Source organism: Phallusia mammillata, chromosome 6 (genome assembly GCF_965637545.1).
Source record: "Phallusia mammillata chromosome 6, kaPhaMamm4.hap1.1, whole genome shotgun sequence".
NCBI classification, from domain to species: domain Eukaryota; kingdom Metazoa; phylum Chordata; class Ascidiacea; order Phlebobranchia; family Ascidiidae; genus Phallusia; species Phallusia mammillata.
The window spans coordinates 3,029,441-3,044,384 of record NC_137257.1 but is presented as its reverse complement, the minus strand read 5'-3'; the positions used below and the strand labels follow the sequence as shown (position 1 = coordinate 3,044,384).

At 35.9% G+C, this 14,944-nt stretch overlaps 1 protein-coding gene across 1 annotated transcript; it reads left to right on the top strand.

Annotated features, from left to right (window-relative positions):
* The first annotated feature begins 5,618 nt into the window (after positions 1–5,618).
* On the top strand, positions 5,619–13,824 carry LOC145233819 (receptor-type tyrosine-protein phosphatase epsilon-like). The gene is made up of 15 exons (XM_080098606.1): positions 5,619–5,762; positions 6,404–6,500; positions 6,719–6,783; positions 7,207–7,341; positions 7,677–7,820; positions 8,439–8,584; positions 9,070–9,205; positions 9,566–9,669; positions 10,274–10,380; positions 10,826–10,902; positions 10,988–11,116; positions 11,323–11,454; positions 11,799–11,929; positions 12,195–12,330; positions 13,021–13,824. Exons 1-15 carry the CDS (start codon positions 5,622–5,624, stop codon positions 13,117–13,119), a joined length of 1,779 nt encoding a protein of 592 aa, XP_079954732.1. The 5' UTR covers positions 5,619–5,621; the 3' UTR covers positions 13,120–13,824.
* The last annotated feature ends 1,120 nt before the right edge of the window (positions 13,825–14,944 follow it).

Below are 14,944 nucleotides of genomic sequence, written 5' to 3'. Positions count from 1 at the left end.
CAGTATTACGCAAAAAGTTCAATATTCCAACTCACTCATGAATGGCTCATTTTTCATCTTTAGTTTTGTAAATATTTTACCCGTGTCTTAGTTTGCGTGAAATATATCTCATGTCATGTCGATAAACCACGTTTTAAAGACCTGTAAAGAAGGGTCAGACAGTCATATATTAATTTTACAGCAGAAAATGAATGTGCCCTTACAATAGCCAATACAATTTTTCCAAAATACCTTTTATATCCAAAACGAAACAACATAAAAATGTGGGGGTTTATCTTGACTTCCCTTTTGGCTTTACACTCCGATGCTTAGATTTCCTGTCGAACTTTAAACGTGTCGAACCCTAGGCAATACAAGAGATATAATGATTACTGTAGCCCAGTAGTTCTCAAACTGTGCGTCGCGACGCCCTGGTGCGTCGTTTCAATTTTCCAAGCGCGTCCCAGAATAGCTCCCTTTCGCGGCTTTTTGTTGCTGTATCAATAAACACAACTTTAATAATAAGTTTCCCATTAACTTTTATTTGCTGGTGCGTCGCAAGTCCAGAAAACTTCCAGAGGCGTCGCAACAAAAAAAGTTTGAGAACCACTGTTGTGGCCTATAATTTTACACTTAAAAACCTCCCTTATGGAAAATTAAACACATGTTACATCCCTCAACGCTGGTAGCGTATTCCCGAAAAACGGGTAAAAATACAGCAAATATCGCAAACATTCGGCTCAGCAGAGTACTAGAAACGTTTTTGCCACAGCATACTTTGTTTCTTTCCTCATCTCATCATTGCCAATGTTTGACCGAAGAATGGACAGAGGAAATATTTTAACAAATGCGTGATAAGGATTGATAAACTTAATGTTGGACTTTTTTATCCCAAAGTCATCATTTTTGCATACAATTATATATTTGATTTGCTGTAAGTGTTAAGAAACCCCAACAAAAGGCAAATACTACGTAGAATCTATATTTTCTACACATTGGTCAATTCGTTAACAGTTATGCGAGTCTAATATGAGTTCGTATGCAGTGATGGGATTCAAATTTTTGTCATTCTACCAAATTTTTTAGCCGGTTCTGATACAAAAAGACATGTTTCCATTGACAGTAACCAGTAACGCGAACCGGTTCGCTGATTTCATAAAATTTCGTGAGACGGTTCTATAGAACCGGTGCGAACCGGCTGCATCCCAAAACTGTCCGTATGTCTTATTATTAAAAATATGTATCACAAAAAAAGAGGCTAGGTAAAAAAATCTTGGGCTATACACAAACCGGCGCCACGGAGTCAATAACGTCCTATTTCCCAAATGAAAAATCTCGGATATCACAACGTCAAATATTTGCATTGGGTGACTGATTAGACAGCTCAAGTAGCGAAACTGGATTTGTTGTTCCAAAACCTATGCCAGTTTCGTCAGCATATCAAGTGCATAAACAGCACGTGAGTTGAGAAGGGGAAACTGCAAAGTCAAATCGATTGCCTGATAAGGTTAAATCGATGTTAAACGTTAAGCACGTAATTTTATGAGGTAGTTTTCTTGTAATGATGGCATAGGTTGCAGAAAAGGGAAAGCTTTCGTTTTCGTGGTATCATTTAACGCTAATGTCCCAGCGGAGAGACAGCAGATAAACATGATAAATGACAGCCTTGCACGCAATGTGTGGTTGTCTTCAAGCAAGTTTTTATCCGAAGTTGAACTCTAAAAATTGACTATTTGTGTTGTTGTATTATTGTTCATTACGAACTACTTTAAAGTTCATTGTCTAGTGGTCACAATTACGAATGTTGTCAGAGAAATAACAGACATAAGAAGTACGTGTATTTAAATACGAAAACGATAGAAACGAGTATTAGACTGCTAAGCATTAAGTAAATAAAATTTAACTCAGTCAACTATTTCTATAGGTTTTTAGTATTGACGTTAATGCAAATGTATGCAAATTAGGGATATTGTTTAAAACAAACGTTCGAAAACTTTAAACAATAGAAATGGAAACCTTCGAAGGAAGTAAGTGACCCAAAAAAGTTCATTTCGTATCTGTAGCTAAGAAAAGTTGAAATAAAATAATTAACAAGTCTGTTAACGATTGCTAAAATGTTGTAAAATAACTAACTCCTTTTCGTATGTTGTATTGTAAAAACAAATGCTTGTTTTAAATTTTCTTTATGTTGTTTTTCAGCTCCTAATAAATAAACCTTACCTTACTGATATAAAAATCTTCAGCCTTTATAATAAATAACCACCACCTGGACCCCGAGTTGTACAATCCATTGGTCTTACAAGCATTTGTATATTACAGGCGGATCGTGCAAAGAAGAATGTGGAGATAACCAAGTGTGTAATGAAATGATATCAGCTTGTCAGTGTTCTAACGGTGCTGAATTACCCGATTGCGGTTAGTAACACCTTCTATATGCGTTTTATGCCACTGCATGCGTGGTAATAAACATGGGGTAAATACAAGCAAACATCCTAATATTGAATTTGTACATAACAGTTGCTTCATGTCCAAAATGTGAAGATCACCAAGAGTGTGATGAAACGACCTTGCTTTGCCAATGTTCTAATGGTGCTGAAATGCCGGACTGCACAAACGGTTAGTATAAGCTTCTATATGGGTTTCCCTCTACTGCATCACTGGTAATAAATGTGGGGAAATAATAACAAAATATGCAAAGTTTATGTGTGCAACACCGAACCGACGAAACATTGATTGACGTTTCCTATTAGACTGTAGGCGACACTGAAGGGCGAATAGTTAATGAAACTTTACCGATATATAGGCACTTATTAACTTTGGTGGTCAGATTGATGTTATGAAATAATACCCCATTTCGGCGTGTTTTGTTATAACAATGGTTCAATAGACAAATTGATAAAAAACTTTATGAAATTGCTGTCCCTCTCCATTTAGCACAATAGCACAATATTCACAAAGTATAATATAACGCATAAGCACGTAAACAATCAACGTCTGGTGTGCGTCTTATCAGCTGTTGGCTGACAAAAGTCCCTCTCCCTTAAAACAAGTCTATGTTATACTTCACAGGCTCGAACGATGCTTGGATAGCTGGAGTGGTTATTGGAATTCTTGTAGTGTTAGCTCTTATCGGTTTCGTGATTTGGAGAATGCGAAATGTCAAGTACAAGACCAAGCGACTGTTTCCTCGTCGCAGGTAACAAAATATGTCCAGTGTGCCCATGGCTTTTAAAAGTTTAACTTAAGTAAAGTTTGTCCAATGCTACTTAACCTGCCGTTATATGGTAAGTAATGTGCAGACAGTCCACACTGCTTCAAATTACAAAATGTCATCACTGCAGCTGGTGACATTGGCCGTATGGGTTAATACGTCGTTATATGAAAATTAATGTGCAGACAATGCACATTGTTTCGAGGTGTAAGGTACTAACACTGCAGCTGGTGACAAGGTATTGTCAGTGTAGCCACAACATGACACTCAATTTTGATAAGAGTAACAGGACAAAAAGCCATGTTCCACCAATTCTGTTCAATGCCGCAACTAGGTATTAACCACAGATGAAGGGCCAAGCAACTGCTTCACGCAATTCGTCCAAACAGTGTTCGCCGTTTTTGTTGACCTAAATCATTCATAATATAATGCGTTTTGTTTGTTGGTTCTACGTCATCGAAAATTAAAAAGCAAAGCAAAATTTGGTTGAGTTGCTTAAATTAAATGAATACCCATGGACAAAAGGACAAAACAAACAATTCCAAATCAATAGTTATCAATAATATTTCAAGTTGACTTAAAAAGCATGTGTATCATTTTGCGCACATCCTACTGAGTAATCGCAAGTACCACTCCCAAATGTCAGATTCGCCCTGTAGACAGCGTGTGTAAACATCAATGGTAAATTTCATAATCGAGCGATGACCTATACGGTATCGCATTTAAGCTACCAACGTTTGGTTTAATGGGCAAACGATCGCAGCTCTGACAACAAAGTCCTAAACGCTATGTGGTCAAGCCTCATTTGTTTTGTACTGATGACGTATTGTTCTTACGTAGGAGTTTACTTTCATTCCATAAATACCTTTGCGGGCGTTTCTTAACAAAAAGTAAAATTTGCTCCTGTATAGTTTTGCAACCGCATAAATGCATCTACTATGCTAAACAAGCTTCCAATATTTACAACCGTACGATATGTTTTCATATAAAGCTGTAAATGTGTTTAAGTTTCGTTGCAAGTAGTTTACAATACTTTTTGTGTCTATGATAGGTTTTAAAGGCTCTCTTGCTAATTATACATCTTTTTGTGCCCTGCCATTTGTTTCACTGAAAGATGTACTGTACATTTTATTTCAAAGTTGCAGTTTAAATCGTATGGTCGAATACCCAAAGTTGCGTTACTTGGCAAGGGGAGGGTTTACACCAGGGGTGGGCAACATACGGCCCGCGGGCCGGATCCGGCCCGCGACGGGATTTTGAGTTGCCCGCAGACCCTTTCTGGTCTTACATGATAATGTGGCCCGCGGCCACAGTCTGCCACAATCCCACACTACTTGCTTACTACGTCAAATTATAGTTGTAACGGACAGTAACGCTCCCCAATAGCAAAAAACTTTCCCGCCGTTGTTACCATTGCATCATACATCTATTGTTACAACATAACCGCCAACCTTGTGTGTGACCTGCTTTCACGGCTTCCTTTGTTTCCACACGTGTAGCCTAGTTAGTGTTTCAGCAGTATCTAAGTCTGTGGTGTATGCATTAAATTTGCTGTGGTGAATAATTTTATGTTATATCAGTTAGATTGTTTGGACTGTATTGTAATTGTATTTGGTTTAGGACGTTTAGGTGGTCAAAAATCCGTTTTAAATCACTGGATAAATACGCGATTAATGTATCGATTCGGGAATCCGGCCCGCCAAGTGCTTCATTTTCCCATATCAGTCCCGCCGACTGGAGAAGTTGCCCGCCCCTGGTTTACACAGACACAAAGTTGTCAACATACATATAACGGAGCTGTTGTATTACAGGCCTTCAGTCAACAGTCAGATATCTTCCTCGTTCAGTGAAGAAGCCGACGGTAAGACTTGTACATTAAGTTGTTCACGCTGTTCGAAAGCGCAGTAGTTAATGTTTACAAGTAGGCTATTAATAGAGACCGCAAACAGATTGAATGTCGAAGCAGTAATAACCCGGCTGTGCGTTTAGGAGGACATGGTATTATGGTGAAAGTTGTAAAAATGCGTCACATAATTTAACGGTCATAAAATTTACAACCCTAATATTTCAACGTGACGAAGTATTATATTCATACGTTTATATTCATACATTGTACTGATATAAAACAAGGCATCTTCGGCCATATTGCTTGCATCTTGGCAAAATTAAACGTTTACACACCCTAGTTTTAACTGTCCCACTACAAGAGACGTTAAGCAATGAAACAAATCAAGACATTCAATTCAATTATTTTGGGTATTTTTACGAAACTAAACCACAAAAGTTTATAAAGTATGTTTTATGGAACGTTCGTTAATACTTAAGTATAAACTTACTTAAAGTCAATTGTATAACATTTAAAACTAATACAAGCGAACTTAACTAATACAAAAATGATTCAAGTGCTTGTATATGTACAGGCCCAGGCGTAATGACGTACGCAAACGTGACGTTCGAACCGGATAGCGGAGAATCCTATGTCAAGTACAACATTGTCCAAGATGAACTTCTTCAAACATATCATGATTTCGCCAGTAACAAGAACGACATAGCAGACCAACAGTTCAGGAAGGTATGTAAAGAAGTTTTAGTGAAGCTATGGTGGTTGCAAGTTCAATCTTTTAACTAACTAAGCGTATTGATATAATTTGATCTGAATTCCCTATGGGATGGAGAATACTAATACAGTCACTGCCGGGTTGCATATAAGCAATACCGGTTTGAAATTAGCATGCTTTAAATCGGTGGGTCCAACAGGGTCCAAGAACTCATCTTACGTCAGTCGAATACACACCTTCATCCAACACTATCTTGCATTCTGTGGCAATATATACATATGAAATGAATTCATTAGTGGAAAAAGTTTATAAACCACTACATTTGTATATGTAGGCTATTTCTGCCAGGCAAAATATCAACTTTATAGAGCTCTTTTGCCAATCGTATTTTAGCAAGTTTCGACGTCCTCCCCTTTTATCAGGGTTTATCGTGCACTGTACTGCGCGCATTCAGTGTTATTTACCTTGATGAAGGCGACCTGTATAGGATGTCGAAACGTCGGTGCACAAATACAATTACCAGAAGATCTTAATGAAGTCACTACACTTTATTTGACAACTACCGCAGTGCTTCATCTATAGATGAATAAGTAGCTCAACAAAAGAGGGCCCGGATTGCTTACTGTGGGTATAACGTCACTTTTTGCTTTTGCAGGAATTAAAGAGCGCCGTTCAGCGAATTCCCTATGTAGCATCAGTGGCTTTGAACAAGGCCAACAAACACAGAAACAGGTTCACCAACATTTTTCCCTGTAAGTTGTATTATGAAAAATATTAAGAAATTTTTGAGTGAAAAATGTATGCTGATGAACTTTACATATATACCCGTTTTTTGCATAATTCGCATGATAAAAAATTTAGATCTGTTTAGGTAAAAGTTTTTGAGTTGTGCAAACATTTTTTGCGTGTTTTGGCTTAAAGTGTAATCTGCTATTAAATGCCACCACTTATAATAAACTTTGTCATACAGTCGACTACAATCGCGTGAAGTTACAATCATCGGAAAACAACTACATTAACGCCAGTTACATTGAGGTAATATATATATTTAGTGTCATTTTACTGCAAACACAAACACCCAGGTTGTAAAATAAACTGATGTGTAAAAGGTAAACTTTATCGCCTGTGCAGCTTTATGGCCTGTAGTTTGTTTGTAAAGTATGTTGCAACTGTTAATGATTTAGGTACACTGTTTACGATTTGGAATAATCTGGGCAATGACCTAATGATGACAATATAGCACTTGTCGAAACGTAGTCATGTTTTACACAAGTATACTGGCTCTGTTTTTTTGCTCATATTAATGATTTGTTGCAGCTGGGTGAAATTTAAGTTTTCTATGTCTGATTATGAGTCAAAATTTCTATCTAGCCTTTTAATATTCAAAAACCACTATAACTACAAACAAATTCAAGTTGAATAAATATTCAATTATTGTGTTTTCCTATTCTCAACCAGGGATACTACACCCCCAAGAAGTTTATTGCAAGTCAAGGACCAACGGCTGGCACTATAAATGACTTTTGGACGATGGTTTGGCAACAAAACAGCCGAATCATTGTCATGCTGACCAACACAATAGAAAAGGGAATTGTAAGTGAAAAAGTCTCACAGAATATTATTACTAAAATATTTTGATTTTGTTTAAATCATGTGATTTTTATTTGTTTTGGTTTTAGTAAACACTTTTAGTTTTTTTCACTTTATGACTTTTTGTACGCCTGCTGTGGTATTTAAAAGTCACTTCGATAGCTAAGTTTGGATATTAGGTGCATTTAGTACATACATGCATGCCTTTAATAAAGGTTGAATCTAGAATCATAATTTATAAACTACATAAACACAACCACCTAACATTTCACTGCTTCTATTTTGTAACATTGGTTTTCCGGCACCACTTTATGGCATTTTTTTTTTTTATTATTTAGCGCAAATGTGAGAAGTATTGGATTGAGGAAAGTGGTGAGATAAAGTATGGAAACATTCGAGTCAAATTTCTCGGGCAAACTTCCTGTCCTGGATACTTTATTCGCAAATTTTGCGTATCCTGTGAATCAGAAGCCTTTGAACCGGTAATGCCTTAATAAATCTAATTTAAATGCTCATAAAAATTTTGACCGGAACCAGTCGTGTTGACTGGTTTAAAAACGTGGTCACACTTATAATAGCTCAAGAGGCAGCACTGTTACACTAATGTCACGTTAAATTTACGCATTGTTAGTCGTTCATTTTATTCAATAATCTAGACATTGAATGTCAGAGAGAAAAAAATCTTTCAGAAATATATTTTAGGAGGTAAGATGGCGAAAGGAAGCATAAAATTTTTAGTACGCCAGTAAACCATTGTGGCTTAATCTACTTTCATTTTAAAACGCACTTAGCTAGAAACAGATGTTATGCTCTAGTCCAGGCGTGCCCAAATGACGGCCCCACATGAAATACCACTGCAGGTCGCATTTCACCCGATAAAACTTGGCTAACCAATGAAAAGTTTAGCACCCCTGCCTTAGATTGTAACAGTGATTCCCTTAATGAGAAATAAAATACTTTTTTTTAAATTTAAGCTACGTTGACAAAACAACTGAGAGTAAAAATTTATATTCCATGTGTATTTATTGACTGCTGTTACTTGGTAAAACTTCTAAGTCTTAAACAAGTAAAATTGTTTTAAGTAATGTATTTGCTATTAGGTACGGGAAATCACACAGATGCATTTTGTCACGTGGCCTGATCACGGGGTTCCAGTTTCGACGACAGCTTTTCTACGACTTCACGAACAAGTTGAAAAGCGCTGCAAAGAGTCTGATGTGGTTTCCCCTATTGTTGTTCACTGCAGGTGCGACTTTTTGTTTCTCTGTACACGGAACCTTTAGCTTCAAATTAATTCAATTCCCAACATTTATCTGAATGTTTTAAAAAAAATTCCTTGCATGTTTGTAACGTTTCCACTTGTTGTTTATATTTTTTTTTAAACACACTAAAGACAGAGACCTACTTCCTGCAATTACACAACTCATCATTTACTACCCTGTGAAACACACTGGGTGAAAGTTAATACATTTAAATGTTTTCTGATTTTTGAAAGTCTTGATTCTTTTGCACTCATTGTGTTTTCAAATCTTAATTTAAAAATTTCAAGTCAATATGCATGTTTACTTTATCCTTACCCAAAAACAAAATAGTCCTCAGATTGTTTCAATTAAACTGGTAGTTCATGGCCTGAAAGAAGTTGAAAACCACTGGTCTAATGGCTTGGAATTTGAAAATCAACAATAACCGACCTAACCTGCTTTTTGTCACAACAACAATGTTTATTTTCAGTGCTGGAGTCGGTCGGACAGGAACTTTCATCGGATTCGATTATTTGAAATGTGAAATGCGCGAGACATCCAAAGTCAACATCTTTCAGTGTGTTCTGGAAATGCGAAAGCAACGACCCGAGATGGTCCAATCACAGGTTAGAACGCTGAAAACCATTGACTTGGTGCATTATAATCAAAGCTTAATACCTAACGTTATGTTGTATGCAAACCCACTCATCGAAATAGCCCAAATCTTAACATACGACGCACATAAATTCCAGCTGTGCTTAGATAGGGTGAATTTGTTTGCTTGTCGAAACCACGGTCATAAACAGCTTTCACTTTATATCCTTAACGACCTAAAGGAAACGCAACCAAACACCGAAAGGTCATTATTTTACAAGGTCAATGGCCCCGTATCTGAGCGCAGTATGCTGGAAACAGTTTTAAACACACTTTTCAATGAATATCATAAAATTGCCAAAACAGTCGAACCAAATTCTTCATTTAAACAGGCGCAGTATGTGTTCCTGCATAGACTGCTGGCTGAGATGCAAAGCCTGGGAGACACCGACTTTGCATCTTCAATTATTGGGGATAAACTCTTCACAATAAACACGTAAGTGGCAACGGAAAAAGCAGTTGAAAAAAGTATCCTGTATGGATAAGTCAAATGAGTTTTTATTTACGTTTTACCCGTTGTTAAAACTTTTCAGCAACAGGGCCTAGTTTTACAAAATTAACCAAGACAATTTGCCTAAATCAATTTCCTGGAAATATCGCTGGTTTCGAAAAAAATGGGTGTTTCCTTTTATTTTTATGTGAGATTTCAGCCATCTGTTACCGATTTTTAACGACACATTCTCTCGTAAAAACCACATAAGGCAGAAAAATCGATTTGGCTTGAATTATATATAATATAAAAAGTGATTTACCCGCTTAAACATTAAAAAATTCATGTTGGTGATCAAACACAATAAAAATTACCGGTGTAAATATGCTCAGGGAATATTACATTAGGATGCAAGCCTCTCGTCACAATTTATGCTTACCATAAAGTTAAATTGGTTCATTGTCGATTTCTATTTACGCTAAAACCTTTGAAATTTACAAAAAAGAAACATATTTCAGAAGTCAATTCGTTTCTTGAATTTTGATAATTGATAAACCAGTCATTTATATAGTGAGCTGAGTCAATTAATTTGCGCTGTTGTTAATCACAGGCCAGGAATAGGCGGAAAACTGGCATTTCACATTGAATTTGAAAAGCTGGAAATAGTCGTTCCTCCCAGTTTGACTGGAGTCTCAACATTCGTCAACAAAAATTCAGGTGAGCTGAAACTTTTATGTGGCTGTTATTTTTACATGTTGCTTTGCAGAGTGTTTTTACATGTTAAGCTGAAATTGCGATTAAAAGCTGCATATTTTATGTCAAAGCAAATGCTAACTGATTTGTGTTTGAGGCACACTTAAACACATATAACAGTAATGCTTTCCTAATCGCGCCTTGATTTAACCCGAGTAAATTGTACTAATTTTATAGAGATATGTAAGCTACAAGTAGTGCACAATGTTTCGACCTATAATTGAAAAGCCTTTACGTCAAACAGCGGCACTGTATGTTGCGAAATTATCATGTAATACTGACTCCATAGAGATACATTGCTTACAATTCTTGGATATATATTAATCGTTCACAACTACAAAAAGTTTTCTGAATTTAGCTTATTTTTGCCACACAGTTTTAATTTGTCTTTCATTTGATTTTTTATCAGGTGACCGCTCCAGACTAAAACTCCCAGCTCTGGAAAATCAAACAATTAACACGGAATACGACGCCTCTGAAATTCCGGTACGAACAAATTACAATTTTAATTATATTAAAAAACAGTTTGAAACCATAACAACAAATTGGTTAATGTTTTTGTGTGATTTAGATCAGCGGAATACAGAGAAAAGTTATTGCGGCTAAAGCACCCACCCAAAGCACCGTTATTGAATTTTGGCACGCCGTGTGGCATTCAGAAACTGAAACCATAGTCCAGTTTCCATCCTCTGGCCAGAAGGTTAAAAAATTACCTCAAATTCATGTATACCTTGAAACATAAACTTGGTTCTAATTTAAGATTTAAAAGTGTTTTTTGTCAATATTTGTAAGATTTATTAATGTTTGGCTGGTTAAACGCGCCTTGAAGCATATTGTTTTGTTTGTATGTTGTTGCAACTGGGTTAAATTTTGACTTTATGCTTGATTTTTGTTTTCCTCTTGTAGAGTTATCAATACTGGCCGCAAAATACATCAGAAGAAGCAAAACACGGCGAATATTCAGTCAAACTTCTTAGTGAGGGCGATGAACAAGGAATCGTCAAACAAAAACTTGAGTTGTCTTGCAACAGTCGACAGGTTCGACACGTTTAAATAATTTGGCAGAGTTTGGTCAGTGGTGGGATTCAGCCGGTTCGCACCGGTTCTATAGAACCGTTTCACGAAATTTTATGAGATCAGCAAACCGGTTAGCATTACTGGTTACTGTCAATGGACTATAGAACCGGCTGAAAAATATGACTTTTATGATAGAATCGGCTGACAAAAACTTTGAATCCCACTACTGATTTTTAGTGCTATAAAAGACGCTTTACAAAAAAAGAAATGAGAGAAGTGGTGAAAAAAACAATGTCTAACAGTAAATCGTTACTTCGTTTTGTTGGAAATTGATACTCATAGTTAATTAACTTCTGTAATTTCAGGTGGAAGTTGTGATTCTTCAGTTCAAGGGCTGGCTAGGTCGGGAATTCCCCGAACCACAGAAGCTGTTTCATCTGATTTCTATGGTGCACCAGCGGGCGAACGCCGAAACAGCAGTTATGGTACAATGCAGGTATGATACATATTCAGTACCAGATGTGTCCACTGTTAAGCTCAGATAAAACTGTTCTTAAGTCGTAAAACATCATGTGCGTCACACTTACTAAAAGAATATTTTTACATAAGTGAGCATATTAAAATGAGAATCTAATTGTGTTTTAAAACCCAAATTGCGCAAAAAGTACTTATTCAAGGAGGTAGGCTATATTTTGAAGAATGGTTAGTCACTGAGGATTGGAAGGAAATATGATAGTTTCCTTACTGACTTAATGTTACAGTGACGGTCGTGGTAAAACAGGGACGTTCCTTGCTCTGATTGAAATCCTTGAGAGAATTAAGGTCGAAGGCAGGATCGATGTTTTGCGCACTGTGAAGGACTTGAGAGATCTCAGACAAGGAATGGTAGAAACCCCGGTAAGTTTCTTTGTGCTTGTATTTTGATTTTCTTGTTAATTTTAGCTTATTATCTTGTCATCAAATAATTTAAAAATAATCCTTGATCACGTTAATGTCGTCAAACTTTTTTGTCGAATTTTGTCGACATTTAAATGGATAAATCTAGATAAATTTATCCAGATTAAAACAGCTAAACATTGCATACTTAACAGATATATACGCTTTGCTGTTAAAGAAAGAAACACATATGCGTTTTTTTACAGAGCATCAATGCATGTTTTAAAAATATTTTGTAAAAAATTCTGCCAAGTTTGAGAAATTTTTAATAAAATAACTGATTTAAAACTTAAGAAATGTTAATCACAGCATTTATGAAATGATGCAAATCTGAAATACTAATTTTCACCTAATACCATTCAAAAGTTTAAAACACCAAATCACAGCAAAAACCGAATTATGCAGGACAACACGTCTGCTGACACGACACAAAGAGCATTCCAAATAACCTTAGCCAACAAACTATAGACATAAATCTCCTTCTCACAAAAATACCATGAGGAACCATAAAATGCAAATGCTTAAAAGACCATCATGTCACGATCAAACGACAGTAGCCTCACTACGTGTACAAATGACGTCTCTAATTTGTTTTATTTCATAGCAACGTAATTTCGTGTGGCATAAACAATGCAACAACTTTCGTTTCAGACCCAATATCGCTTCCTGTATGAAGCTGCTGGCAAATTTATCGAAGAGACATCAACCTTGTACCGACAGTTTACGCCGTTAGTTCAGCTTGATGCTTGAGTAAAAGTCGAAACTCTAAAGCAGTGGTTCCCAACCTTTTTTGTCTTGTCGATATTCAAATTTATTTCGATATTCAAATGCTACAAATTACAAAATTCCCCACCTAGTGGGGAATTCCCACCGGTTGGGAACCACTACTCTAAAAGGTCTCTTGTATTTACAAAAACGTGTTATTTACTTGGAAAAAATGTTTATTTGCGTGTTTTTTACGTGATACTGAGAAGGTATCTTATAATATAAGGTAGCATTTTTGAACTCATACATTGTTATTATTGGACAACTTTCGCTAAGCTGTGTCCATGGCCATTGAAGTAATGACGCTTAGGCTGATGCAGTGGATTAAAATGTAATTTCTACAAGAATTGTTACAAATACCATGTTTTGTTAAATGTGTTGGTATGAAAGAAACGTACAGCGATTAAATGCAGACACTGTAGTAATTTACTAAAAAAAATGTATAAATTTTATGTGGAGTTAAAACAAACGCAATAGATTACATATATCGTTTATGTATTGATCCTAAATAAACCCATTTTCCATTGTTACTTATGCCTGTAACTTTATGTAACCATTATAAATGCTTGTATTACAAAAGGAAATTAAAACTCTTAACCATGTCCTTTGCAACGCTGTTTTTGGCCAAATAGACCCTACGTGCAAGTAATTGTAAAACACTGAATAAAAGCACTTTCGCTTTTAAAGCATCGAGATTTCGAAGAATTGTTCCTTAAATAAACCGATTTATGAGGAAATTTATTGTAAGCGGTTTACTTTCCATGTTGCTTTAAACACACCTTGAATTGGCAATATACTTTACGCGAGTCGTTTATTCAACCGCATTTCTTACTGTTTATTTACAATTGGAAAATGCTGCAATGCCACGTTGCTTGAAAAATTCTGTCTACCATTTTGGAAATAAAAGTCATCACCACACTAATCACTCTTTTTATGCTGAAATGTGTAGTTATACACGGTCTTCGAGTGGTTAATAAATGAATTTGGAAAGTTGTTAGTTTATCGCAGCTTAGGACTACAATGGATATACATCAAAAAAAGTGTTAATGTGAACACCCCTTTTTTTGGATCTGTAGGTCGCCAACCAGTCGAAAATTCATCACAAAATGAAACGTGTAGCATAACAGCTAAATATTCTGAAATGTCGTTGTGTTTTGTTACCAAGGTGTAGCCTGTTAAAGACAAACAAAATAAGATTTTTAAACTTCAGAATAAAAAAGCAACAACCATATTTTTTTTCACTTAAGTATACCAATGTCTCTCAAACTTTTTTCTTCAGCGCTTGCTTATTATGTTGCTAAACGTTTTAAGTATTTCCAACCAATTAAAACTGTTTGGTTTTCCTAGTAACTCCGGGCTGATTTAGCGCAAAGGTAGTTTTAATTGAAAAAATACTGATTAAAATCCAAGCACTTCTACAGCAGTTAATAAAACAGACCTCATTATATGTAGCAACAATGTTTACCAAACAATTTACTACATTTATTTTAAGCAGGAACCACGAGATGCATTCACTGATTTCGGACCATATAAGAGTCATTTTACGCCTATACAGCTTTGGAAAACGCTGTGTTTAGCACAAAAGTCTCGATGCTGTGTGAATTAAATAACACCAAACAAATGCAAAGCTGTATACTTAGCGCTAAGCTTAAAGTTGTCATGAGACCTGAGTAGAATGTGAGTTGATTAATCCTCTATCAGAACGTTCAATGCTTCAATAAAGCAAAATATGTTTTTATTAACTTCAACAAATCACTAAAACAACTGTTAACCTGAAAATCACATTTAAAAAAATCTTTGCAATGATCAA

Excerpts from the sequence above, each read along its gene's own strand:
- LOC145233819 (XM_080098606.1), top strand. The coding sequence starts at position 5,622 with ATGACGTACGCAAACGTGACGTTCGAACCGGATAGCGGAGAATCCTAT. Across the intron at positions 6,784-7,206 it reads TTAACGCCAGTTACATTGAG|GGATACTACACCCCCAAGAA; the intron begins GTAATATATATA and ends ATTCTCAACCAG. Across the intron at positions 12,331-13,020 it reads AAGGAATGGTAGAAACCCCG|ACCCAATATCGCTTCCTGTA; the intron begins GTAAGTTTCTTT and ends CTTTCGTTTCAG.